This window comes from Aotus nancymaae, unplaced genomic scaffold (assembly GCF_030222135.1).
Source record: "Aotus nancymaae isolate 86718 unplaced genomic scaffold, 86718_ANA_hifiasm-v0.15.2.pri h1tg000021l, whole genome shotgun sequence".
NCBI lineage: Eukaryota > Metazoa > Chordata > Mammalia > Primates > Aotidae > Aotus > Aotus nancymaae.
Window position 1 is genome coordinate 19,881,148 of NW_026988433.1, and position 26,366 is coordinate 19,907,513.

At 48.1% G+C, this 26,366-nt stretch overlaps 1 protein-coding gene across 8 annotated transcripts in view; it reads right to left on the reverse strand.

Moving 5' to 3' along the window:
* The window catches only part of TPCN1 (two pore segment channel 1), a 77,410-nt gene that overhangs the window by 12,723 nt on the left and 38,321 nt on the right, over nucleotides 1–26,366 (reverse strand). For 6 of the 8 annotated variants that reach the window (XM_064379768.1, XM_064379774.1, XM_064379769.1 and 3 more), the window contains 13 exons: nucleotides 25,025–25,149; nucleotides 19,234–19,410; nucleotides 17,595–17,708; nucleotides 16,672–16,802; nucleotides 15,677–15,765; nucleotides 12,812–12,846; nucleotides 12,214–12,272; nucleotides 11,859–11,958; nucleotides 8,810–8,926; nucleotides 8,475–8,599; nucleotides 7,598–7,646; nucleotides 7,001–7,064; nucleotides 6,115–6,159 (listed from right to left, as the gene is read on the reverse strand). In XM_064379768.1, coding sequence (XP_064235838.1) covers nucleotides 6,115–6,159; nucleotides 7,001–7,064; nucleotides 7,598–7,646; nucleotides 8,475–8,599; nucleotides 8,810–8,926; nucleotides 11,859–11,958; nucleotides 12,214–12,272; nucleotides 12,812–12,846; nucleotides 15,677–15,765; nucleotides 16,672–16,802; nucleotides 17,595–17,708; nucleotides 19,234–19,410; nucleotides 25,025–25,149 — 1,230 coding nt within the window. Of the gene's footprint in view, nucleotides 1–6,114; nucleotides 6,160–7,000; nucleotides 7,065–7,597; nucleotides 7,647–8,474; nucleotides 8,600–8,809; nucleotides 8,927–11,858; nucleotides 11,959–12,213; nucleotides 12,273–12,811; nucleotides 12,847–15,676; nucleotides 15,766–16,671; nucleotides 16,803–17,594; nucleotides 17,709–19,233; nucleotides 19,411–25,024; nucleotides 25,150–25,443; nucleotides 25,600–26,366 lie in introns of those variants that run through there. The other 2 variants (XM_064379772.1, XM_064379771.1) reach the window with 2 other exon arrangements.

Sequence of the window (26,366 nt, forward strand, 5' to 3'; positions counted from 1 at the left end):
ACTATATAAAGACCAGTTATGATATAGGGATTATTCCAAATTGGTGTAAAAGATGAACAGTGTACAAGGCATTCAAGTATTGAAACCATTTGTTTTCCCCTAGAGACTTTTTTTTAAGATGGAGTTTTCTGCTCTTGTCGCCCAGGCTGGAGTGCAATGGTGCGATCTTGGCTCACTACACCCTCCGCCTCCTGGTTCAAGTGATTATTCTGCTTCAGCCTCCAGAGTAGCTGGGGTTACAGGTATGCACCATCATGCCTGACGAATTTTTTGTATTTTTAGTAGGATAGGGTTTCACTATGTTGGTCAGGCTGGTCTTGAACTCCTGACCTCAGGTGATCCACCTACCTCAGCCTCCCAAAGTGCTGGGATTACAGGCGTGAGCCACCGCACCTGGCCTCCCCTAGAGACTTCTAATTTTAAAATAATTGCATGAACTCTTTAGCAAAACTGCATATGCATTTGGCTGTCTGCCTAGCAATCCCACTTCTCAGAAACCATTCCAATGACACACTAGCAAAAATAGAAGATGTATCTGAAAGCTGTAGACCACAGCACTATTTGTGATAGCAAAACACTGGCAACAATCTCAATGACACATCAATAGCGGACTGGCTAAACAGACTATGATACGTTCATAAAGTGGCATACTTTAACCATAAAAAAGAAACAGGCTGGGTACAGTGGCTCACATCTGTAATAACAGCACTTTGGAAGGCTGATACAGGCAGACTGCTTGAGCCCCGTGGTTTGAAACCAGCCTGGGCAACACAGGGAGACCATGTCTCTACAAAAAAATAACTAGCCAGGTGTGGTAGCGCGCACCTGTGGACCCAGCTACTTGGGAGGCTGAGGTGGGAGGACTGTTTGAGCCCAGGAGGCCAAGGTTGCAGTGAGCTATGCTTGTGCCACTGCACTCCAGCTCGGGTGACAGAGCAAGACCTCTATGAGAGCAAAAAGAAAAGAAATGAGGTACATTTCCACATATTACTTTTTTTTTTTTTTTTTTTTGAAACGGGGTTTACTGTAACCCAGGCTGAAGTGCAATGGGGCATGATCTTGGCTCACTGCAACCTCCACCTCCTGGGTTCAAGCAATCCTCCCAGCTTGGCCTCCTGAGTAGCTAGGAACACAGGTGCACACCATCACACCTGCTAATTTTTGTGATTTTTTGTAGAGATGGGGTTTGCTACATTGCCCAGGCTGGTTTTGAACCCCTGGGCTCAAACAATCCGCCTGCCTCTGCCTTCCAAAGTCCTGGAATTACAGGCATGAGCCACCATGCCCAGTCTCATTTCTTTTTTTTTTTTTTTTTTTTTTTAAAGAGAAAGAGAGAGAGAGAATGGGGAGGAGGAAAAAGGAAGAGAAAGAGGGAGAGAGAATGGGAGTATTGCTTTCTTGCCCAGGCTAGAATGCAATTTAGTAATGGGTATTGAAAACCTCTTGTATACTGATAATTATACTTAATGATGTAGTCAGGAAGGAATAAGGGAAGAAGATAACAAACAAACAGCCAACCAATATTTCATTTAAACCTATGAAATGCTATGCGATTACTGAGGAGTGATTTACTTCCAATTATATAGTCACTTTTGGAATAGGTGTGAGGTGGTAATGTATGTTTTGTGTATTTGAAGTGGAGAGTTCTATAAATGTTTATTAAGTTTACTTGTTCCGGGTCTGAGTTCAAGTCCTGAATATCCTTGTTAATTTTCTATCTCGTTGATCTATAGAATCGTTAGCTATTCTTGTTACATTGATCCTTTTACCATTATGTAATGTCCTTCTTTGCCTCTTTTGATCTTTGTTGCTTTAAAGTCTACTTTATCAGAGGCGAGAATTGCATCTCCTGCTTTTTGTTTATTTGTTTATTTTTACTCTCTGTTTGATTGGTAAATCTTCCTCCTTCTCTCTGAGTCTTTGTGTATTGTTGCATGTAAGATGGGCCCGGATGCAGCATACCGATGGGTTTTGGCTTTTTATCCAATTAAAATATATATAAGTTTAATACCGGCGTTTGATGCTAGCTGGCTGTTTTGCCCATTAGTTGATGTAAATTTTTTATTGTGTTAAAGTTCTTTGCTTTTTGATATATTTTTGGAAAGGCTGATATTGGTTGTTCCTTTATATGTATAGTGCTTCTTTCAGAAGCTCTTGTAAAGCAGGCCTGGTGGTGGTGAACTCTCTAAGTACTTGTTTGTTCGCAAAAGATTTAATTTTTCCTTCGCTCATAAAGCTTAGTTTGGCTGGATAGGAAATTCTGGGTTGAAAGTTCTTTTCTTTAAGGATGTTAAATATTGGTCCCCACTCTTTTCTGGCTTGTAGGGTTTCTGCTGAGAGATCTGCTGTGAGTCTGATAGATCTCCCTTTGTGGGTAACCTGACCTTTCTCTCTGGCTGCCCTTAGTATTTTCTCCTTCATTTCAACCCTAATAAATCTGGCAATTATGTGCCTTGGGGTTGGTCTTCTTGAAGAATATCTTTGTGGTGTTCTCTGTATTACCTGGAGTTGAATATTACCTTGCCTTGCTAGGTTGGGAAAGTTTTCCTGAATGATATCCTGAAGAGTATTTTCCAACTTGGATTCATTCTCTTCATCACATTCAGGTACACCTATCAAACGTAGATTAGGTCTTTTCACATAGTCCCATGTTTCCTGGAGACTTTGCTCATTCCTTTTTATCCTTTTTTCTCCAATCTTGTCTTCTCGTTTCATTTCACTGAGCTGGTCCTCGACTTCTGATATCCTTTCTTCTGCTTGATCAATTCGACTGTTTAAGCTTGTGCATGCTTCGCAAAGTTCTTGTGTTGTGCTTTTCAGCTCCATCAATTCACTTATATTCCTCTCTAAATTGTCCATTCTCGTTAGCATTTCATCAAACCTTTTCTTAAGGTTCTTAGGTTCTTTGCATTGGGTTAGAACAAGTTCTTTTAATTCACAGAAGTTTCTCATCACCCACATTTTGAAACCTGCTTCTGTTATTGGAACACACTCGTTCTCCATTAAGCCTTGTTCCGTTACTGATGAGGAATTGCGATCCCCTGTAGAGGGAGAGGCATTCTGATTTTGAGTATTCTCTGCCTTTTTAGGCTGCTTTCTTCCCTTGATTATATATTTATCCATCTGTCGTCTTTGTAATTACCGACTTTCTAACTAGGTCTCTGAGCGGACGTTCAACTTTTTGATTCCCAGCGCCGAAATCTGAGCAATCCACTGCGCCGGCCAAGACACCGGTGTTAAGATTGATGGTGCCGTTCTGCCCAGGAATCTCTGGACTCTGCACCAAGAACTGCCGCTTTAAGGCGCCAGCAAAACCGCCGCGCCGGCCACAAGAGTCGCTCTGGCGACCCGTGGAGCTCCTCCGCTGGGAATCTCCTGGTCCGTGAGCTACAAATATTCGTCTGAAAGTGTGGCGTCCTCTCGTTCTCTGCGCTTTCACTGGGAGCTATGTGCCTGAGCTGCTAGTGATCAGCCATCTTGGATCTCTCTCTCATTTCTACATATTACTATGAATTGGTCTCCAGGGCATATTGTTAACTGCAAAAAGCCAGGTGGCAGAAAAAAGGGCATAAAATATGCTATTGTGAAAGACAGAGATATTGATATGTATCCAACTTACAGGTTTTAAATAATGGAAGGATAAGCCATAAATAAAAGTTATCCACTGTAGGAATTGATGGGATATAAACTAAACTTCCTTGAATATACTTTTTTTGGTAGATCTGACTTGGAACCCGTACAAGTATTTTACATACATTTTTTCCCTTTTTCTTGAGATGAAGTCTCACTGTGTTACCCAGGCTGGAGTGCAGTGGCACCATCACAACTCAGTGCAACCTCTGCCTCTCAGGATCAAGTGATCCTCCCGCCTCAGCCTCCCAAGTAGTGAGGGCCACAGGCATGCATGGCTAATTTTTTCTATTTTTGGTAGAGACGGGGTTTCACCACGTTGCTCAGGCTGGTCTGAAACTCCTGACCTCAGGTGATCCGCCGACCTCAGCCTCCCAAAGTGCTGGGATTACAGGCATAAGCCACCATGCCCAGCCCTAATTTACATAATTATGAAACAAAATTTGGGTTTTTTTCCTTGAGATGGGGTCTCACTCTGTTGCCCAGGCTGTAGTGCAGTGGTGCAATCACAACTCACTATAGCCTCAACCTCCCCATATTCAGGTTCTTTTTGTATTTTTTGTAGAGATGGGGGTCTCACCATGTTCCCAAGGCTGGTCTCAAACTCTTGGGCTCAAGTGATCCACCAGCTTTGGCCTCCTGAAGTGCTGGGATTTTAGGTCTGAACCACCATGACTGGCCATAAAACAAAATTAAATGCCAAAAGCAATCCCCCAAAAATAACAAATAATATGGCATAAAGAAATCCAAATCTGTATCCAGTCGGTGACATGTCCACATGGAGAGGAACTATTCCAGGTGACCTTAAAACACAAGGCCAGGCACAGTGGCTCACACCTATAATCCCAGCATTTTGGGAGGCCAAGGTAAGAGAACGGCTTGAGGCCAGGAGTTCGAGACCAGCCTGGGAAATGTGAGGATACACCATCTCTACAAAAATAAAACAATGAGCTGGGTGTGGTGGTGGGCACCTGTGGTCTCAGCCACTCAGAAGGCTGCAATGGGAGGTTGGAGTGAGCCTAGGAGGTCAAGGCTGCAGTGAACCATGGCTGTGCCAAATTGCAGTGCCAGATTAAGTCCTTGTCTAAAAAAAAATCCACAGTACAAAAAAAAAAAAAAAAAAATTATAAAGATTTGCCACATCCAAAAAAAAAAAATATATCCACAGTAATCTGAATATACATCCCTGGACTGAGGTTTCTAGTAATTATATCATCGGGATTGCATTGCAATTGTTATTCTGGGACTGTGACATAAAGCAAATTAATATATCTGCCAGTGTAGTTGGGAACCTGGATATTTTTTATATTTGTTGGTGTCTCATTGTCTTCAAAGATAACCTGGATTTTAAGACTGCGAATCTAGGCCAGGTGTGGTGGCTTAGGCCTGTAATCCCAGCACTTTGGGAGGCCAAGCCAGGTGGATCACCTCAGGTCAGGAGTTCGAGACCAGCCGGGCCAACATGGTAAAATCACATCTCTACTGAAAATACAAAAAGAGCCAGGCATGGTGGCATGCACCTGTAATCCCAGTTACTCAGGAGGCTGAGACAGGAGAATCACTTAGAACCTGGGAGGCAGAGGTTGCAGTGAGCTGAGATTGCACCAGCCTGGGAACAGAATGAGACTCTGTCTCCAAAAAAAAAAAAAAAAAAAGATAGAGAATCTAGATGTGTAAGATTGATGAAATCAGTCGTACACATCTAGATTCTCAATCTTTAAATTCCTGTAGACCTGAATGTGAAGTATCAGCATGAACTCACAACAGTTTATCTTTAAAAAAGAGAAACAATGACCAACCCAAGCAATGGGCACCCAGCACCTCAAATTGTGTCTTTAACACCATTTCCCACTAAAAGGAACCAGAGTTCCTTGGAAAGACCGAATTGGATCAAGCCTCTAGGTTAGTACTGTCCAAGGAAATTTTCTGTGACAATGAAAAGTTTCTTATCTGCACCATCCAACTGGTAGTTATTAGCCATTTGTGGCTATTAAGCACTTGAAATGTGACTGTTAAGCTGAATTCTTCATTTTAATTAGCTTAAGTGTAAATAGCCACATGTGGCCAGTAGCTTCCATACTGCACAGCATGGCTCTAGATATAACTACCAAGTTCCAGGAAAAGGCAACAGAGGAACACACAAAACACAAACCCTGCTTCCTCACCTAAATATTGCATGAGGGGAGGAAGAAGAACCTACAGATTAACACGAACTCAAGAGATATATGAACCAATCAACTCTGTGGTTCTGGAATTTGCTTCCAAAAAATCCAGGTCTAGAGAGGGAATGATGAGCTGGAGTGAGGATACAGATGGGTGACAGGCATGGGCATGCACGGGGCAATGTTTTCTCCACTTTCATACATGCTGAGAATTCCCCACAGTAAAATGTCAAACACAGGACTCTAGGACCAATCTCTTGCTCCTCCTACTTCTAGAACAGCAAGGGGAAAGTGGCCTAGAGCAGAGATATTTCATACTTACACATGAAATACTGGAAGGCCTTGGACTTCACAAGGATATTAATGCCTATTTGAAGAAAAGACACGTTAAAATGTAAATTTACACAGATGTTCCCCCTACCGAATCCTTCATTATCTCCTTCTGGGCAGGTGCAGCCACCTACCACATTCTTCATGCATGTAGGTAAGCATGGTCTTTAGCCCACAGGTGAAGGAAGGAGGGTCATGCTCAAAGAGTGGTACCCACACTTCTGCTCAGACCCCCGGACAAGACTGCACTGACTATAGCTGCTCTGGGGAGAGCCTGGGCAACCTGGAACTGAGAGCAGGACAAAGCTCTGCTGACCACTGCTGAAACTGGCATGAAATTAAGGGGTAATTGTCAGGTACATAATATGAGCCCCCAATTTCAAATTTTCAAACTTTACACTACACAAGCATTATTCAAGGGGTCATGCAAAAGTATACATCCTTCCATAAGAGGAGGGTAAAAATACTGGATCAAAAGGCAGATTACAGAACAGAATACATAATGTCACCCTATTGTTTTAAAAATGCACAGAAAAACAGCACAGAGGGAAACACATCAGAGAATTAACAGTGGTTATCTCTGGGTGTAAATTTCCATTTACTTCTAATTATCTGACTTCCAAGTTTCTTCAATGAATATCTTTGCTTTTGTATGAAAAAAGAAAAATTCCCCAAATGTCTTGGTTGGGTTAAGTTACCCATTTCTCTCCTAATCTGCTTCCTACCACACTTATTTCCCTGCTGGGGTAATCACACTGTCTCTTCACACAGACATTCAGACCACACACACACCCCCTCTGAACCTGCTCCTCAGAGGCTAATCTGTGGTCTCTGAAAACCTTCAGCTGCAAGCACCTGCCATATTCAAGCCCACTTGCCTTTGAAGATGAGGAGCGCCGTTCTGGGAAGCTCATCAAACCAGTGCTCTCTGTTTTTCTTGGCCTGGCAGACAACAGGACCAGGAGGGAGGGTGTCAGGGCCAGGGACCAGAGCCCAGCCCTGGAGCCAGGATACTGGTTTCCTTTCCTGTTCACCCTGCTAAACTGGGGAACAACATTAGCCTTCAGGGATCTATATGAGAGCACAGCCAGCCAGTGTGTACCAAGTGTTTACAATGTGCCATGCAGAGGCATTATTTTCATATAACCCTGAAAATAGCTCTGTCGGTAGGGATTATCATTACCCCTCTTCCCAGGTAAGACAAGCCTCAGAAAGGCTCATTAACCTGCCTGATGTCACACAGGGACTAATGGGGTCTAAGTGAGATTTGGTGCTGTTAACCATGACACTGCATCACAAATGTAAGGGCAGATATGGGGGCTGGGGGCCACCTGTGATCCCTGAAGTGTACCATGCCAAGCTGAGGGCTGAGCTGCTCTAGTAGGGAGAGAGCTGGACCTAGGGGTGCCCCTGCTCACTGCTCCACTTGGGGACCTGTCTGTCCACTCCTTCTATGGTCTCAGAGGAGCACTCACCTTCCACTTCAAAGCAGCAACTTCATAGATGTCATAAAAGTCCTTTAGGCTGCCATAAGCAAAATAAAAAGGGACAAAAACCTCAGAACGCAGTTCCCCTGAGCTTCAGTTCTCTCACCTGCCTGCCATGGACACCTTTACAGGGTGAGGGTAGGAGGAAGGGAGGGAACACCGTGTGAGTCCCAGCACCGCAGTGCCAGGGATCCTTTACCTGCAGGCGTTTGGATCTCCTCTGACCTTGAGGTACTACAAATACATAATCCACTCAGTCTACACCGACTGCACTAACTGCAGACAGTGTCAGTGCCCTGGAGAGGCAGCTGCTGGAGCACTACGATTCTTAGGAGGACAGACACTTCACCTTTTAGCAGGGGCCTTCATGCAACACCCAGGGCTGCAAGTTCAGCTCAAACAGAGCTTGTTCTCCGCCCACAGCACGCTGCTGTGGACAGGGCTTGGCCATCAACTGCCTGGAAGGCCAATCCTGCCCCTGAAGATCTCTTGGCTCAGCCAGCTGTGTGTGGGGGATGGGGGAAGTGTATTCACCCTTCTCTGTCCACTGGCTCACATGGGACTATCCTACCCCACTGGGGGTTCGAGGGCCAGCAGCTGGGCCAGTCCACTTCATGAGCCAATACACTCCTTTTTTCTCAAGTCAGTTTGAATGGGATTTGTGTTAGATTTTTGTCACTTGCAAAAGGAATCCTGATGAACCCAGTCTGCCAGTCTACATGAATAAACCCATCTCTGTGGAGGAAACTGAGTCTCTGACAAGCCTATAGGCTTGCCCACCTCCAGGGCCTTCACATGCCCCAGTTCCCCCTAGACATGAATGCCTTGTCTGGCCATGCTGCCCCCACCAGGCATCTGCTCTTACCTGAGCAGGGGTGTGCTGTTCTGATTCAGGGCCTTGAAGGTAAGATAGCGCTCCCTGGCACTCATCCGGGGCTTGTAGAAGCGCATGAGACCTTCAAACTGCCTGTAGGAGATGCCGGCGGGCCTCTGGGGGAGAGGGAAGGGCAGTGTGGAACCCAAATCACTCCCCTTCCCTTGGGGCACCCACTCCAGATCCACTCCAGCTCTGCTTATTCTCCCAAGGGCAGGGCTCCTGGTTTTTAAAGTCGCTGGCCTGGCCATCCGGCCATGCTTGGGGGTGCTCTGGGCAAGTAGGGGAGGACAGGAACCAACCCCTCCCCAGCCCATGGCTCCTACCCTCTGGCTGACGAGCAGGCGGTAGGCATGCTGGATGGCGGTTCGCTTGTGCAGCAGCAAAGACTTGAACTTGCGTTTCTCGATGTCATTGAAGGTGTCAAACACCACAGCCAAAAGCTGTGGGAGAGAAGCACAGAGCCCTGGCTCAGGACCTTGAGTGGTTGTGGCAGGGGGTACAGGGGGGCATGTGTTCATCATCTAGGCAGAACTCTCATCCAGTCACTCCAGAGAGGCCCGGGAGAGACCCTCTCGCCTGCACCTCAAGATGTAGGAGGTCGATCTCCCAAGTCTCAACAGAGGAAGGCCCTTTGTTCTGCTTGTAAATTTCCCTCTTCAGATACATGAAGGCACTGTTGATCTCTCCCAGGTCCCCTCCACTTTCCCACACTCCCTTCCCCAGTTCCAGCTATGCTTGTCCCAGGCTGGGCAGGGGCAAGCCAGGGGAGGAGAGAGTAGCAAGAGGGATGCATCTGGGTTCTGAGCCCAGTCTGACTCCCGCCAGTGGCAGGGGGAGGCTCCCCGCCCACTGCCCTCCTGACCTCCGAGCCAGAAGGACCCTTCCTTCCCCTGCCACTTTGTTACTTCTCCTTGTGAGTCACTGTGTCATGTGTGGCCCAGAAAAAAGGGGGATGAGAGGCCCTGCATGCAAGGAAATCACATTCTAGAGTTGGCTGAGACCAAAGTTAGCTTATCAGAGGGGGATGGAAGGAAGGGGAAGAACTTGAAAGAATCCTTTTTAGAAACATTTTCTTTGTCTTTTAAACATGTTTTAAGAAAAACTCTCTGGTCCATTCCTTCAAACCGGACCCCCATTTTATCCCTGTGGATCAAAGGTCAGCACGCTTTTTCCGTAAAGGGTTCGACAGCAACTATTTTAGGCTCCCAAATGATTTCTGCTGCAACTACTAACCTGTGGTCATATCATGAGATCAGCCACAGACGATACATAAACAAATGGACATGACTGTGTCCCAGTAAAACTTTATTTACAAACCCAGGCCGTGGGGCAAATTTGGCTAGCAGGCCATACTTTGTTGATTGTTGCCCTAAATTTTCGCAGCTCGAAATATATTACAAATTAAATCAAATACAAAGAGGTATTCAACATATTTCTTTTTGGTTTTGAGGAATTTAAAAAAGAAAATATTTTCTCCTTTTTAAGACTTAAATTTTGGCCAAGCATGGTGGCTCACACCTGTAATCCCAGCACTTTGGGAGGCTGAGTTGGGCAGATCACCTGAGGTCAGGAGTTCGAGACCAGCCTGACCAACATCGCAAAACCCTGTCTCTACCAAAAATACAAAAATTAACCAGGCATAGTGGTGTGTGCCTACAATCCCAGCTACTTGGGAGGCTAAGGGAGGAGAATCACTCGAACCTGGGAGGTGGAGGTTGTAGTGAGTCAAGATTGTGCCACTGCACTCCAGCCTGGATGATAGAGTGAGACTCTGTCTCAAGAAAATAAAAAAAGACTTGAAGTTTTATATTTCACAAGTGTACCTGGAGAAGACGATTTTCATTTCTATACTGGGCCTGCCTGTGGTGACTGGTGTGAGAATGCTCTGCGGAAGCATAAAAATAAACACAAGAGTTGATCGGAAGCCTCTCCCCGGTAGCCCTGCCATGGATGTGTGGTCTTGGCACTGGCCTAATAGCCTGGCGTCGGATGTGATCTGTGATGGCAGGGACATTCCTGGTGGCTGTCCATGCCTCCACAAATACCCCCAAAGTTCCTTGAGCACAGAAGCTTTACATTCTCCTTCACAAAATGTGCTCTATACTGGATATTCTGATGGTTCCTCATAAATGGGGTAGAAATATACAAGACATTTCTGGCACATGAATGCAACTGAACAGAGTAGTTAGGGACAGGGCTCTGTAACAAGCCTGGCCCAGCCACTCCAAGCTACACAGCTGTGGGCAAATCACACTGTCACTCTGACCCTCAGTCTCTTCATCTGAACATTGAGAACCATACTCACTACCTCCAGGGTTCTGTTTATTTATTACATTATTTCATCCTCATATGTAAAACACTTTGCATAGTGCCGAGTGCCTAGCTAAGGCTTACAAAGTGCCAGCTTTTATGGTTATCATAATACAGTTAGTTAGCCTTCCATATCTGTGGGTTCTGCATCCGTGGATTCAACCAACTGCGAATCAAAAACATTCCCAAAACAAAAGGATGGTTGCATCTGTACTGAACATGTACAGCCTTCTTTTTCTTGTCATTATCCCCTAAACAATATAGTATAACAACTGTTTTGTTTGTTTGTTTGTTTGTTTTTGATATGGAGTCTTGCTCTGTCGCCCAGGCTGGAGTGCAATGGCAGGATCTCGGCTCACTGCAACCTCCACCTCCCGGGTTCATGCTCTTCTGCCTCAGCCTCCCAAGTAGCTGGGATTACAGGTGCCCACCACGAATGCCCAGCTAATCTTTGTATTTTTAGTTGAGACAGGGTTTCACTATGTTGGTCAGGCTGGTCTCGAACTCCTCACCTCACATGATCCACCCACCTAGGCCTCCCAAAGTGCTGAGATTACAGGTGTGAGCCGTTGCACCCAGTCCAGTATAAAACTACATAGGTTATACATTGTATTCAGTGTTATAGGTAATGTAGAATGATTTAAAATATACGAGAGGATGAATATGCACAGATTATCTGCAAATACTATGCCATTTTATATAAGGGACTTGAGCATCTGTGGATTTTTGTACCTACAGAGGGTCCTGCAAACAATCCCCATGGACACGAAGGGTCAACTGTCTTTGCTGAAAGAATGGAAAGGTCCCCAGGGTCGCCTGGGCTTAACATCCAGCACTATCAGCAGCAGCAGCACTGCCCCAGTGAGGACGTCACCCCCAGCAACTGGATGAACTCCTGAAGTCCTGACAGGGCATTCCCCACAACACTGCACCTGACTGTGAACCTAGGACTTCCTGCCCCAACGTTCTGCCCTGGGAGGTGGAAGGCAGTCCCCACTTCTCCACTCCCATGGTGCCCAGCGCTGCGTGGGCAGGGGCAGGCTGCTCCAGCATAGTACTCACCAGGTTCATGATGAAGTATAGCTCAATGGAGAGGTACACGATGAAGAAGACGCAGGACCAGGGGTTCCGGGAGTAGGAGGGCATCATCACATCTGGGAAACTGTATTTGTAGAGGGTGACCCAGCGGGCCGTGTCTGCCTATCTCCATCCTCTCAGAGAACATGAGGCCTTCCCAGCCTCCAACCCCAGTTGTCCTACTCTCATCCCTGGGCTCCACGCTCAGCAGGCCAACTCTGTCTCCCAAGAGCACCACAGCAACTGCCCTTGCTGGGATGTGGAACAGACTTTGTGGAAAAGAGGAGGAGACCCCAGGGCGGCAGCAGAGGGCCAAAGGCAAGGCAGAGCCTGCACTTACTTGGCTGTGGTCAGAAGGACAAACAGACTGACGATGCTGTTCTCCAGGGTGCTGAAGTACTGCAAGGAAAGGGGGCAGAGGAGAGGTCAGGGCCAGACAGAGCACACGGCCCCCAGGAACAAGCTGTGACAGGCCACCTCGTGCGCCCTGCCGTGCCCGCTCTTGCATCTCTCAAGGAATCCCCGAGGGAGGCAGAGGAAAAAGTAAACACGCAGTCCAGAGGCCTCCCCCTTCCTGCACCTGATGCTTCTGGCAGAAGCAGACTACTGGCTTGGGGGGACTTTTTTCCCAGGGAGTCACATGTCTGGGCCATTCGCCTGGTTCTCCCCCACTGCTCCTCTGCCAAAATGTTCCAATAGTCCAAACCTGATCCTCACAGCGCCCCTTTCAAAAACAGAAAAGGGGACCCCCAGCTGTCAAAGAAGGAAGTGGTCAAGTCTGAGTGTTGGGAACTCCCAGGTGGAGTGCACACACAAGCTACGATGAGAAACCAGGCAGGGCCCCCTTCCCCATATGGATACAGGGTCACACCGGCCACCTTGTCTGAGCAAAAAGCCCTCCATAAAAGAAGAGACAGACAAATGTGCTGATTACTTACGGGGTCTGAAGGGTTAGGGGAGAACAAGTAGAAACCTAGAAGCAGGTGGAAACACAGATAAACAAAAGGATTAGAGCAGAGGTCCCAAAACCGGGGTGTCAAAAGGACCAGACAAATACATGCACATGAACGCAGCGGGTCACGAAGAGCAGCAGGGACTGCTGGGGACTGCAGCACCCCGAGAACACATGCTCTGTCCGAAGGGAGCGGGGACTGCTGGGGACCGCAGCACCCCGAGAACACATGCTCCGTCCGAAGGGAGCAGGGACTGCTGGGGACCGCAGCACCCCAAGAACACGTGCTCCATCTGAAGGGAGTGGGGGCTGCTGGCACCAGACATTTGCCACCACACAGCAATGTGCTGGGCACTATCGGCTCTGTTCTTTCAAAAGGCTGAAAGTCTGTGTTTTTGTGTAAAATCTAATTTTAAAATGCTGGCTCAAAGTTTTCAGACCAAACAAAACCCATCTGTAGGCTGGATCTGGAATCCAGGCTGCTGTTTTGCAATCTTAGGTTCTGAGAACATGACAGCTGAGTGAAATTCCAAAGGGATCCGCTGCTCCCCTGCCACTAGGGTCCCAGGGTAGGAATACCATTCACTTCTTCCTCCTGGAATGGATCACTCCCTGAGTCCCTGAACTCCTGAGTGGGAAAAGGGGAAAAACTCTGCCCTCAGGGGAAATCAGCCCCCACTACTGGAGAGGCAGAAACAAATGAAATTCTACAAAGAATGGGGTGCTGGGTGGGAGGAAGTGAGAGCCGTGACTCAGGACAGGGCAGTCACGAGGCCAGGAAGGGCTGGCCCCGGCTCTAGCCTCACAGTCAGGACTCTTTGGTTCCACTGTCTTCACCATCTGCAGAATCTTGGTGAAAGGACCTTGGCTTTCCCAGCCGAGTGCCACAACCTCTGATCTATGCCCTGTGACTCTGTGTGGCTGTCACAGTCAGCCCCATCTGAAAAACCAAGCCCTCCTGAGTGAGCAGCCTGTCACCCTGCTGTACCCAGTGAAGCTGAAGCGTGCTGTCTCTCAGGGCCCAGGCAAGTGCCTTCGAGAAACTCTCAAGTGTGAGCACCGGAAAACACACAGGAGTGTTCACTGTGGTGGGATTTGTGATAAGAAAAACGTCCAACAGAGAGCAGACGAACAAGCTGTGGCATACTTGCTCCGCTCCAGTGAAAATGAATAAACGGCATCTACATGTATCAACAGGAATACATTTCAAAGACAGCGCTGAGCAAAAGAGCAATGTGTAGAAGAGGACATCCATATTATATAACCACTTAGAGACGTTGTTTAAGTATGCAAAGAAAGCAGTATCATTTCTTCGTTGCTTGGGGAAATGTAGACATGAAGTAAAATAGAAAGATGTGCCCGGGAACAGTAAGCTTAGGATAGGGAGTGCCTTTGGGGAAAGCGGGAATCACCATCACTAAAGATTACAAATGTGCCTTCCATGTTTTTTCTAATACTTCATTTCCTAAGCTGGATGAGGGTCCATGGGTGTTCATGTTATTATTATTAATTTATTTACTTATTTATTTTTGAGACAGGGCCTTGCTCTGTTGCCCAGGCTGGAGTGCAGTGGCGCTGTCACAAGTCCCTGCAACATCTGTCTCTCCATGCTCAGGCGATCCTCCTGCCTCACCTCCAGAGTAGAAGGGACTACAGGTGCATGCCACCATGCCCAGCTAATTTCCGTATTTTTTTTTTTTTTTTTTTGTAGAGATGGGGTCTCCCTGTCTTGCCCAGTCTGGTCTTGAACTCCTGGACTCAAGTAATCTGCCTGCCTCAGCCTCCCAAGGTGCTGGGACAATCAGCATGGGCCACTGTGCCTGGCCTACTTTTAAAACCTTTCTGAATTTCTAAAACTGCCTGCTCCGGTCTGAATGTTTGTGTCCCCTGCCCCCAGTTCCTACACTGAAATCCTAGTCCCCAAGGTGACGGTGTCAGGAGGTGAGGCCTGTGGGAGGTGGAGAGGTCATGAGTGTGAAGTCCTCCCGAATGGGATTAGTGCCCATATAAAAGAGGCACCAGAGGCCAGGCGCAGTGGCTCATGCCTGTAATCCCAGCACTTTGGGAGGCCGAGGCAGGCAGATCACTTGAGGTCAGGAGTTCGAGAGCAGCCTGGCCAATATGGTGAAATGCTGTCTCTACTAAAAATACAAAAATTAGCTTGGCGTGGTAGCGGGTGCTTATAATCCCAGCTACTCGAGAAGCTGAAGCAGGAGAATAGCTTGAACCCAGGACAAAGAGGACCCAGAGAGCTGCCTTCCACCTTCCACCATGTGAGGCCGTAGCCAGAAGGTGCCATCTATGGACCAGGAAACAGGCCCTCACCAGATACCCACAGCTGGCCCTTGATCTTGGACTTCCAGATCTCACAGCCTCCAGAACGGGCAGAAATCAACTTCTGTTGTTTATAAGCCACCCAGTCTATGGCATTTTGTTACAGCAGCCCAAAAGGACTAAGACACTGTCAACATAATTTTTTTTTTTTTTTTTTTTTTGAGACAGAGTCTCACTCACTCTGTTGTTGCCCAGGCTGGAGTGCAATGGCACGATCTCGGCTCACTGCAACCTCTGCCTCCCAGGTTCAAGCAATTCTCCTGCCTCAGCCTCCCAAGTAGCTGGGATTACAGGTGCATGCTATCATGTCCGGCTAATTTTTATATTTTTGTAGAGACTGGATTTCACTGTGTTAGCCAGGCTGGTCTCAAACTCCTGACCTAGGTGATCTGCCCACCTTGGCCTCCCAAACTGCTGGGATTACAGGTGTGAGCCACCGTGCCCAGCCCAAAATAATTTTTCATCCACCATGAACTTGCTTTTCAAGTGTGCCTGGGCCCAGGAAGTGGGAACTCACCAAGGATGGCGAAGATGATCATGAAGAACAGCAGCAGCAGGAGGATGTCCATGAAGGGTGGCAGGGACTGGAAGATCTGCCGCAGGTTGCTGGGGAGAGAGACAGGCCAGCTCAGGGGAGGCGCCCGCTGGGGCGGGCCGTCTGGGACTCCTTGTCGAGATGGGAACCTAGTGCTTCTGACTCAAAATACTAAACCATGTCGCACCCTGCTGTGACATCGTGCTTCATTTTTTTGGCAAGTGGCTTGAGACTCCCACTCAGTGGGTGACGGGGAAGAACCGGGGCAGGTGTAGCACACAGCCACCTCTACCTTGTGACAGCGCAAGGAGGTGAGTGCCCTGCAGGGGGGAAGGGAGCAGCAGAAGGCCAAGGGCAGGGCCTTGGGCACAAAGGTCAGTTTCCATGGGCAGGATGTTGAAGGCATGAAGACACTTCAAGGCCCTAGGGTTAGTCCTGGGACACTGGGCGTGTTTGAGTTCTGGGCCTGTTTCAAGGATACTGAGTCCTGTTTCTAGCTTTGAGGATGGGCACAGAGAATGAATTGCAAGCCCACTGTCAGCAACAGTAGCCCAGCCAAGGAATTTTCCAGACCGAGTCTTCCAAAATAAATTTTAGTCGGGCTCAGTCCAGTTTGAGTTCAGTCCTACAGCCTCAGTGGAGGTGGCAGAAGAGCCTGCTTGTGTCACACGGATGCTGCTGAGCTGCCTGCATTTGAGTAGATAACACGCTTAGAGCGAGGAAGCAGCTCTGGAAGGCTGCGGATAAGATGGGAAAGAGCCCTGGACCCAGAGGCGGCAAGCCTACACTGCGGCAGGAATACCGCCTTCTCGTGCGTGTGGGTGAGATGGCAGAGGGAGGGTGAATGTGTGGATACTCCATCAGCATGCAGGGTCCACCTCATCACTAACTGATTCACAGTCTCCTGCCCCACAGGCCCAGAGGTCAGGCCACGCCAGGATAGTGACTGTCTTCCCAGATTCCCACCCAGGCCTTACCGCCGGACACCACCGCAATACCGACAGTCCACCAGGAAGATGCAGCGCAGTGCCCGGGTCACCCGCACATGGGACGTCTGCCGTACCAACACCACGATGGCCTCGACAAACTGCACCACCAGCACTGAGGTCTGCGGGCGGCAGGCATGGAGCACCGTCAGCCTGGCCGCCATCCTGCATACTTGGAACGGGGGGCTGGAGAGGCAGCGCCTACTCTGGCCTCAAGAGGCCTTCCCTCTCTCCAGCCCTCTCTCACACTTCCTGCCAACATCAGGCAGCCCCAGGAGAGGAAAACTCCAGCTGCTGGCACAGATGTGTGGTACCAGGAGAATGAGATGAAGGGGATGGCCCCAAGCAGCTTGACTGCTGGTACCCACTGAGGAGGCAAAACCTCCACTCTGCCAGCCCCTCCACCAGCTGTCCCCACTCGCACCAGGGATCTGGGCCTGCAGCTCCTCTCCATCTCTGCTTATTGGCCACACTCTCCCAGAGCAGCACACATGCTCCACACACTACAAAGTGCCACCCCGACATGCTCCTACTCACACCACTCTGCGGCACAGAGAGAAGACACACAATACTAGGGAAGGTGAGCTCAGGGGCAGGGGACAGACAGAGCTGGGTGTGAACCTCGCATCTCTGGATAAATGTAAAACAGAGAGAGCAGCACCTCTCTCTCCAAGGTGACTGCACCAGTGCCTGGCATGTACAAAACACTCCGTCACATTAGCTATTGCTGGCATCACCAAGGCATCCAGGACACTGGCAAGGCTGAGGGCATGGTCAGGACAGGGACCCTAAGGTCACACCTCTGAGCGTGGACTGGGTCTATGGTGGATTCTGAATTGTGCCAAAGAGTCAGGTTTGAAGGTGACATGGGAGAAAAGGCTGCAAGGAGAGGGACAGAGGGACGAATACATCACCTTGACCATGGTCCGTTTATGCCGGATGAAGGTGTGGAGGCCCAGCCAGCGTAACTTCATGCAGAGTTCAAACACTACTACCATCAGGGCGAACAGCTCCAAGGTGGCATGGACCTGAGACCAAAGGGTGTGGGGATTCATCATGGCCAGCCCAGCCCATGACCACTCCTTTTTGCCCGACCCTCCCAGGACCTGGGAGTGCCCAGGACATCCTCCCAACACACATCAGGGTTATAAAATCTGGCCCTGCATGCCGAAAGGCACAGCCTTGGTCACAGGGCTTTCCTCAGAACAACTCAACAAAAACTCAGAGGCTGTGAAACTGACATGCTGGTGCAAACAGTGAAAAATCAGGAAGGAGCCTGAAGTTCAAAAGTGCATACCACCATGCCCAGTTAAGTTTAAAACAAATTAGCTGGGCATGGTAGCATACACCTGTAATTCCAGCTACTTGGGAGGCTGAAGCAGGAGAATCGTTTGTGCCCAGGAGGCAGAGGTTGCAGTGAGCTGAGATCATGCCACTGCACTCCAGCCTGGATGACTGGGTGACAGAGGGAGACTCAGTCTCAAAAAAAAAAAAAAAAAGGAAAGAAAAGAAAAACAAGATCGAATGTAATATCTAGCCTTGCTCTAAGAGGGATTTCATGTAATTTACAAAAGATCTATAAAAGACACTAAGAAAGCTTAAGAAATAAAATCCAATAGTCAAAGAAACAAGGACTGTCAAGCACAGAGCAGCCCCTAAAACTCTAATCCCCATTCTGGATAAAAGGACAAGAAGACATGGAAAACCCTCAGCTGGAAAACCTTCCCAGCAGGGAAGTCAAGAGCTCCCAGGGAAACAGACTCAGGAGAGCTCCTCCTCCTGTGGATGGGGAGTTCTGGGGCCTGTGGACACTCCAGAGAGCAGGAACTGACAGAGTGAAGGGATAGGCGGAGGGATTTCAGCACAGGGGACAGCATGGGGGAGGCGTGCAGAGGAAGGAACACAGACTGGCTGGAGCTGTGAATTTCTGGCATGAAGAGGGAGAAACAGGGAAATTGAGTCATGGAGGGCCTCAGTGGCCAAGCTGGATAAGTGCTTCCTAACTCAACAGGCACAAGCTTCCTTCCCTGCTTCTGTGCCTCCCACACACTCCTTGATAAGGGACAAGCACAGCTCCACACCTGCTCTGGTCCCCACTGAATGATGGCTGGGCCTGGGCATGGGGATATCTATGGGGGTGGAGCTGCCCAGGAAACATCCTCCCGCTCCCACAGTGACCACACCCAACTGCTTTCTCCTCTGAGGCTGGAGATAGAGCAGTGGGAGTGTCCATTGGGTGCCCTGCCCACCCGGAGCCAAGGTGTGGGCACTGGTCCTGAGCAGGGCCAATGGGACACTTCCCCTCCCTGGAATTTACTGGGGGGCAGAATCCCAGAGATACAGGGTTAAGGTCATTCACTCCAGCAGGGACACCAGGCATTTCTGCCCCCAAGGCCTCTATGACCGCCTTGTGTCTCTCTGTTTTAAGTCTGTTTGCAGTGTCTGCCCTCCCAGAATGTTCCTTTTTGGGGTTCTGTCGCTTGTCCTGAAAGCTGTAGCTCCCAGCCTCCCGCTCCCCTCCCCCACCCCGGTGTGAGAAGCATGTGCACTCACGTAGATGCCAAGCCGGAGCGCAGGGACAGCGGGGGCCTCGCACAGGGAGAGCAGCAGCAGCAGCAGGGCTGTGGCCAGCTCCATCAGGTAGAAGAGGTGATTGTGTGCAAAGAGGTAGGCCGCCAGCGCCTTGGCATCCTTGGGATGGGTGAAGAACTTGTCATTGTTCTCGCCTTCCTGAAAAGATGAGAGCAGTGTGGGTGTGTGGGCCTGGAGATCTGTCCAGCGCCAAAGAGGAGCGGCGGGCAGGGGAGGAAAGTAGGTTCCAGACAGGCAGAGAGAGATTCAGGCCAGAGATAGAAGATGCAGGAAAATCAAAATGGTCTTCACAAAACTGCACACTGGTCAAGTCTCACTCCTGCCTGCTGATGGGCTCAAGAGACTTTCTGCTTCTTAAAAACCACTTGGAGGAAACAAAGACTAAAAAGGTCCGGAGACAGCCGGGCGTGGTGACATCCTGGCTACTCAAGAGGCCAACATGGGAAGATCCCTTGAGCCACGAGTTCAAGTCTAGCCTGGGCAACACAGCAAGACCCCATCTCTTAAAAAAAAAAAAAAGGTGGGGGGGAGGGGCTGGGTACAGTGGCTCACACACATAATCTCAGCACTTTGGGAGGCCGAGGCAGGAGAATTGCTTGAGCCCACGAGTTTGAGACCAGCCTGGGCAACATAGTGAGACCCTGTCTACACATATTGGCACATGCCTGTGGTGCTAGCCACTTGGGATGCTGAGATGGGAGGATCACTTGAGCCCAGGAGGTCAAGGCTGCAGTGAGCCAAGATCACATCACTGCACTCCAGCCTAGACGACACAGCAAGACCCAGTCTTTAAAAAAAAAGAGACAGGGAAAAAAGATCCTGAGAGGAGGTAAAGAGAAACAGGCACCTGCAATCCCCTCAGAGGCCAAGTTCTCCCTCTAGGAGTGCCCAGCAGAGCGTAAAGAGCTCAGGGGCCTGGGAGGAACCAGACGAGCTGAGCCCTGACTTCCTACCCCTTCCCTGAGGAACATCAGGAAGGTTTCTTCACCTTTGAGCTCAGCTTCTTCAACGACAAAGGCACTAACATTAGTGATTCCTCCTGGGGCTATTGTGAAGAGAAAAGGTGACTTAGGGTGGTGTCTGCCACATGGTCAGCTCACTACAGGTATTCACTATTATCATAACTCACGTGAATATTACCAGAAAAAAAGCAGCCCAGTCAGACCCTTTATCACCCATCAACAGCTACCCAGAACAGGAGGCGCAGTGGCTCATGTAATCCTAGCACTTTGAGAGGCTGAGGCGGGTGGATCATCTAAGGTCAGGAGTTCAAGACCGGCCTGGCCAACATCATGAAACCCCGTCTCTACTAAAAATAGAAAAATTAGCCGGGCATGGTGGCAGGCACCTGTAGGCTGACGCAGGAGAATCACTTGAACCTGGGAGGTGGAGGTTGCAGTGAGCCGAGATCTGCACAGTGGTGTATTGCTACTATACATTACTATACGTTTACTTACTTCATATCCTACTTCATTTTAATTGACAAATAATAATTGTATATGGGGTACAATGTGATATTTTGATATATTTATATATATATATATATATATATTTATTTTTTTTTTTTTTAGACAGAGTCTCACTGTGTTGCCCAGGCTGGAGTGCAGTGGTGCAATCTCGGCTCGCTACAACCTCTGCCTCCTGGGTTCAAGCAATTCTCTTGCCTCAGCCTCCTGAGTAGCTAGAACTACAGGTGCATGCCACCACACGCAGCTAATTTTTGTATTTTTAGTTCAGATGGTGTTTCACTCTGTTGCTCAGGCTGGTCTCTATCTAACTCCTGAGCTCAAGTGATCCGACTACCTCAGCCTTCCAAAGTGATGGGATTACAGGTGTAAGCCACCGTGCCTGGCCCATTCTTACAAACTTATCCTGGGGAAGTCCCTGCCTGTAGTTTGCAGAGTGACTGTGAGTGAGTCACTTCTTGAAGCTGGACAAATTGCTCCCCTCATTAGCAAAATATCAAGACAAACCGCAGACTTGGTAGCAAACCTGGCACAGGCAGTCATGTTAAAGGGAGCAAACACCTTGGCAGTCAACAGAGGGTAAGTTGAACACGGTTCTGTGCTCTGTACAAGGTTGTGGTTATCACTACCACGTCCACGGCCGTGGCAGGTGGGCAGGGGGCCAAACTAAAAAAAATGTACTTCTTGGGCAATTTCTTCCAACAAATAGCCAGGAATGAAGGTCTCGCTACAAGAACCACTGACATGGGGAGCTCAGATTTTAACTCTAGGACTTGGAATTGTCCCAGAAGAAGCCGGGCGCGGTGGCTCACACCTGTAATCCCAACACTTTGGGAGGTCGAGGTAGGTGGATCACCTGAGGTCAGGAGTTCAAGACAAGCCTGGCCAACATGGTAAAACCCTATCTCTACTAAAAATACAAAAATTAGCCAGGCGTGGTGGTGGGCATCTGTAATCACAGCTACTTGGGAGGCTAAAGCAGGAGAATCGCTGGAACCTGGGAGGCAAAGGCTGCAGTGAGCCAAGATTGCACCACTGCACTCCAGCCTAGGTGACAAAGCAAGACTCTGTGTCAAAAAAAAAAAAAAAGGAATTGTCCCAGAAGAGACGGGGGGAATGAGGTCTCTACTAACAGATGGAAATATTACCCATGGCACTGGATCCTGATGAAAACCCCAGAGAACACTAGCCCTATTTCCTGGATGCTGATCATAAATTAGATTTGGAAAAATAAGGAAAGTTGGTTGTAGCGACTTCTAGGCCTTTGCTTTCCGCTCCCTAGGGTCCAAGTCCACACAGAAATGAGTACTGTTTCAAAGGCGCCAGTACTGCTAAGCACGTGGCTCCAGAGGGTAAGTGAGTTAACAGGTAAAATGTGGGAGGAGGGGAAACTGCAGGCACCAGACACACTCAAAGCAGCAAGGGTCAATTATCCACACATACCAGCAACCTGGCTCACTACAGGGCCTGCAGCCCAGCTACGAGCGCAGAGAGAAAGGCCATCTTGGGCCGGGCGCTGTGGCTCACGCCTGTAGTCCCAAAACCTTGGGAGACCCAAGCGGGCAGATCACTTAAGGTCAGGAGTTCAAGACCAGCCTGATCAACATGGTGAAACCCCATCTCTACTAAACATACAAAAATTAGCCAGATGTGGTGGCACGTGCCTGTGATCCTAGCTACCAGGGAGGCTGAGGCAGGAGAATCACCTGAACCTGGGAGGAGGTTGCAGTGAGCGAGATTTCATCACTATACTCCAGCCTGGGCAACAGAGTGAGATTCTGTCTCAAGAAAAACAGGCCATCTCATCCTCCAGGAATAGCTGTCAATGACTGTTCACAGAAATCCAAGTTTTTCTTTAATTTTTTAAAAATGATGGATTTTTGGTAAAAATAATTTAAACAATATATAATTACAAGGCAGTAAAAATTCCATCAGCCAGAGCTAATCACCTTTAATCTTTAAACAACTTCCCAGATATGCATGGGTATCTGTACACATATATACCCACATGCATAGGCTGCTATATGACATCAGTTTTAAATGATCATACGACACCAGCTGTTCCATAACCGCTTTTTCCCACAAATACACAGCCCATTTTCAAGGAGATGCACAAGGTCAGTTCATAAATGATGCAACAGCACACAGAATAAAGAACATCATCTGGAGGCTAAACAGTTTAAACCTGGAGCTCTGCAACTCCCCAGCTGGGTGGCCTTGGGCATCATTTGGCCCCTGAGTCTCAGTCGCCACATCTGTAAAGTGAGAAGTGATCATTGCAGCCTCAGAGGCTTGTTACAAGATTAGCAAGTGCCCCCTTAAAGTCCCATATTTTCAATACCAATGACCTACCTGCTTAGGAAAAGAAGGAATGATCAGGATCCCTAGGGCTTCAACCATTCTGAGTCTGTGTTCTGACCTATCCCACGCTCTTATCCAGCCTCAGAGAAGGCAATGTGCATAGGTGACCCTGCTAGGTCATTAACAGGTATTCCTGAGCTTGTGACAATATTCCTGAGCTTGTAACAAAACATTTCTGTTGCCTTCACTTGAAACAAAACGTGATTGTTTAGGTGTATATGATGCTGCATGAACATATGAGAAACGGATGATTGAACAACCATCAAATAAATGTCTACATTTCATTAAATCTTTTTTTGAGACAGGGTCTCATTTTGTCACCCAGGCTGAAGTGCAGTGGTGCAAACACAGCTTACTGCAGCCTCAACTTCTTGGACTCAGCCGATCCCTTCACCTCAGTCCCGCAAGCAGCTGGGACTACAGGGCACGCAGACCACGCCTGGCTAATTTTTGTATTTTTTGCAGAGATGGGCTTCTGCCATGTTGCCCAGGCTTGAATTTCACTAAATCTTTTTTAAATGACAAAACAAATACTTGCAGTGGAGAGCTGCTTCAGATAAGAAAGATTAGGAAAAATTATTATTCAAATGAATTTAAGAAAAAGTCTGTTTCCTCTTCTAAACTCTTACTCACTGCACCCCAGAAACTGAAATCTTACAGTGACAAGATTGGCAAGATAAAGATTAAAATGCCACCACCAGTGGGGCCGTCAGTAAAGAGGCAATACTTCCTGTGGAGAGGATTCCATGCTGAACATCAAGGCCCTACAAACTGTTGATTCCTTCTACCCACTAATTCCATTTCTTAGAATTTCCATTTCTTTTACTTTCCTAGCAAAATAATCCTAGATGTAAGGGGGTGGGGGTGCTAAGTGTAGATTGTCCTTGAATTAGAATTTACAATAAGGGAAAATATTCAAGATTACCAGGTTAAGTCAGTTAGGATAATTTACCTGATATAATTTAAAGCTATTTAAATAGCCAGGTTCGGTGTCTCATGCCTGTAATCCCAGAACTTTGGGAGGCTGAGGTGGGCGGATCACCTGAGGTCAGGAGTTCAAGACCAGTCTGGCAACATGGTGAAACCCCATCTCTACTAAAAATACAAAAATTAGCTGGGCATGGTGGTACGTGCCTGTGGTCCCAGCTACTCGGGAGGCTGAGGCAGGAGAACTGCTTGAACCCGAGAGGCAGAGGTTGCAGTAAGCCGAGATCGAGCCACTACACTCCAACTCCGGCCTGGGTGATGAAGTGCGACTGTCTCCAAACAAAGCAAAAAAAAAATGCTTATGCTGTATGCTATGGAAAAAAAAAAAAGACTATAAAATTGCAGATACCGTATGACTTTTAAAAATTATTTTAGAAAACAGATGTATTATTCTTAATATACATTTTTTTTAAACCTGAAAGAAAATAATGTTGATGGTGACTGCCTTAGGTGAATGTTTATTTCCTCTTGTATCTCAATTTATTATAATGAGCATGTATTACTTTCACATGAAAATATTTTTTTCAAAGAAAGAAAAATCCTAAAATAGCAAACAGGAAAGCAGTAACAAGTTAAACAAGAATAAAGCTATATCATTCAGTATGTAAAGAAGAATTCCCTCCTGAGAACGTGGCCTCTCAGCGTGCCCTGGGAAGAGGGAGGGTGGCAGGGAAGGCCAAGTGGACAGACTCTGGGAATAACTGTGGGGGTTGGCACAGCCCCAAACAGAGGTCTGAAGACAAGCCGGCGCACAGCAGTCTTCCCCTGTGAGCACAGTCAGGTCAGCCCCCGCATCTTACGAACCTGAAGCTCACACACGAGCAGCAGCAGCATGAGCCAATGCTGGAACTGAATTTCTGGGCACCTAACAGAGCCCAGGCTGCCCCGCCCCACCACCAGGTGCAGAGAACTGCCAGGGCCTGACTGGAGATACTCACCTGGAGGTAGATTGCTGCCTCTTGGTAATTCATCTCCCAGTTGTGTGCAGGGCTGGAGGGGGAACTCTCACCCCCAGAACTGAGACTGGGTACCTGGGAGTCATGGATGGCATAGCTGCCGCCATCTGCAGTGGAAGAGGAGAGAGATTTACTTGGCACCCAGGCTTAAGAGTATGAAGACACCATTCGGCAGAAGAACAGCCTGGCAGTCCCTTCCTATGCTCACATGGACATCCCGTCATCTTCAAATCAACCTCCATGCTGTGTACTGATAGTGGCAAGAATTAGCACAGCTGGTTACAAATGTTTCCCTTTCTCTTGGTAAGTGAAAGAAGTACAAAAGAGTACAAATTGTGTGCTATCTAATGTGTACAAAAAGGAGGACACAAGAAAACATAAATATGTCGACTTATCTTTACCAAAAGAAACACAGGAAGGAAAAATCAGATGCCAGTGAAATTGGTTGCCCTACAAGGGCTATGAGGAACAGGGAAGACGGATCCTTTTTGAATACTCTGACTCTTGGAAGCATATTAATATTCTACTTAGTTAAAAATTAAAAACAACTGCATTTGTCCCGGGGTGCAAGGCCATCTGTTGCTCTTCCCTGCTGGTGGCCACGCCCTCCTCTCCCAGTAACACTGGGCCATCTGTCTCAGCAGAACATCCTCCCCTTGCCCTCTGTCCACATTGTTTGGCTCTGGCCGACTCCACCCCTGGCTCCTGGCAGGTGACCTCGGCCTGGCAATGAGCCCCTCGTCTCCCTTGGGCCCAGGGATTGGTTCAGGCATAGCTGTTGACCCAAGTCCGGCCAGTGACAGCTGAACTTGAAACTGTCCCCGGCTTGTTGTTGCTGGCGGCTGCCTCTGCCACCACATGGGAGAAACTTGCCTGAGAAGGACATCAGCAGAGAACAAAACAACAACCAAGAGATAACGCTGACATCAGCTGCACTCCTGAAATCCAGCTGTGCCTGAAATCTACTCCTTAATTTCCAAGATTCAAGCTCATAAAGAGATCCCGTTTGAGTCTGAGTTTGGTTTGTCAATAATCCTGAGACTCTACTGATATAGTAAACAATGCCACCAAGAAATGACGCTTTGTTTGTGAATTGACTGGAAAGAAGTGAATCTGAAAGAGAAATCTATAAGTCCACATTGTAAATGATCCACCTGAAGGAATGTAAAGAATCTAATGTTTTGGGCTAAGCACGGTGGCTCACACCTATAATCCCAGCACACGCAGGTGACACGAATCACCTGAGGTCAGGAGTTTGAGACCAGCCTGGCCAACACAGTGAAACCCTGTCTCTACTAAAAATACAAAAATTAGCCAGGTGTGG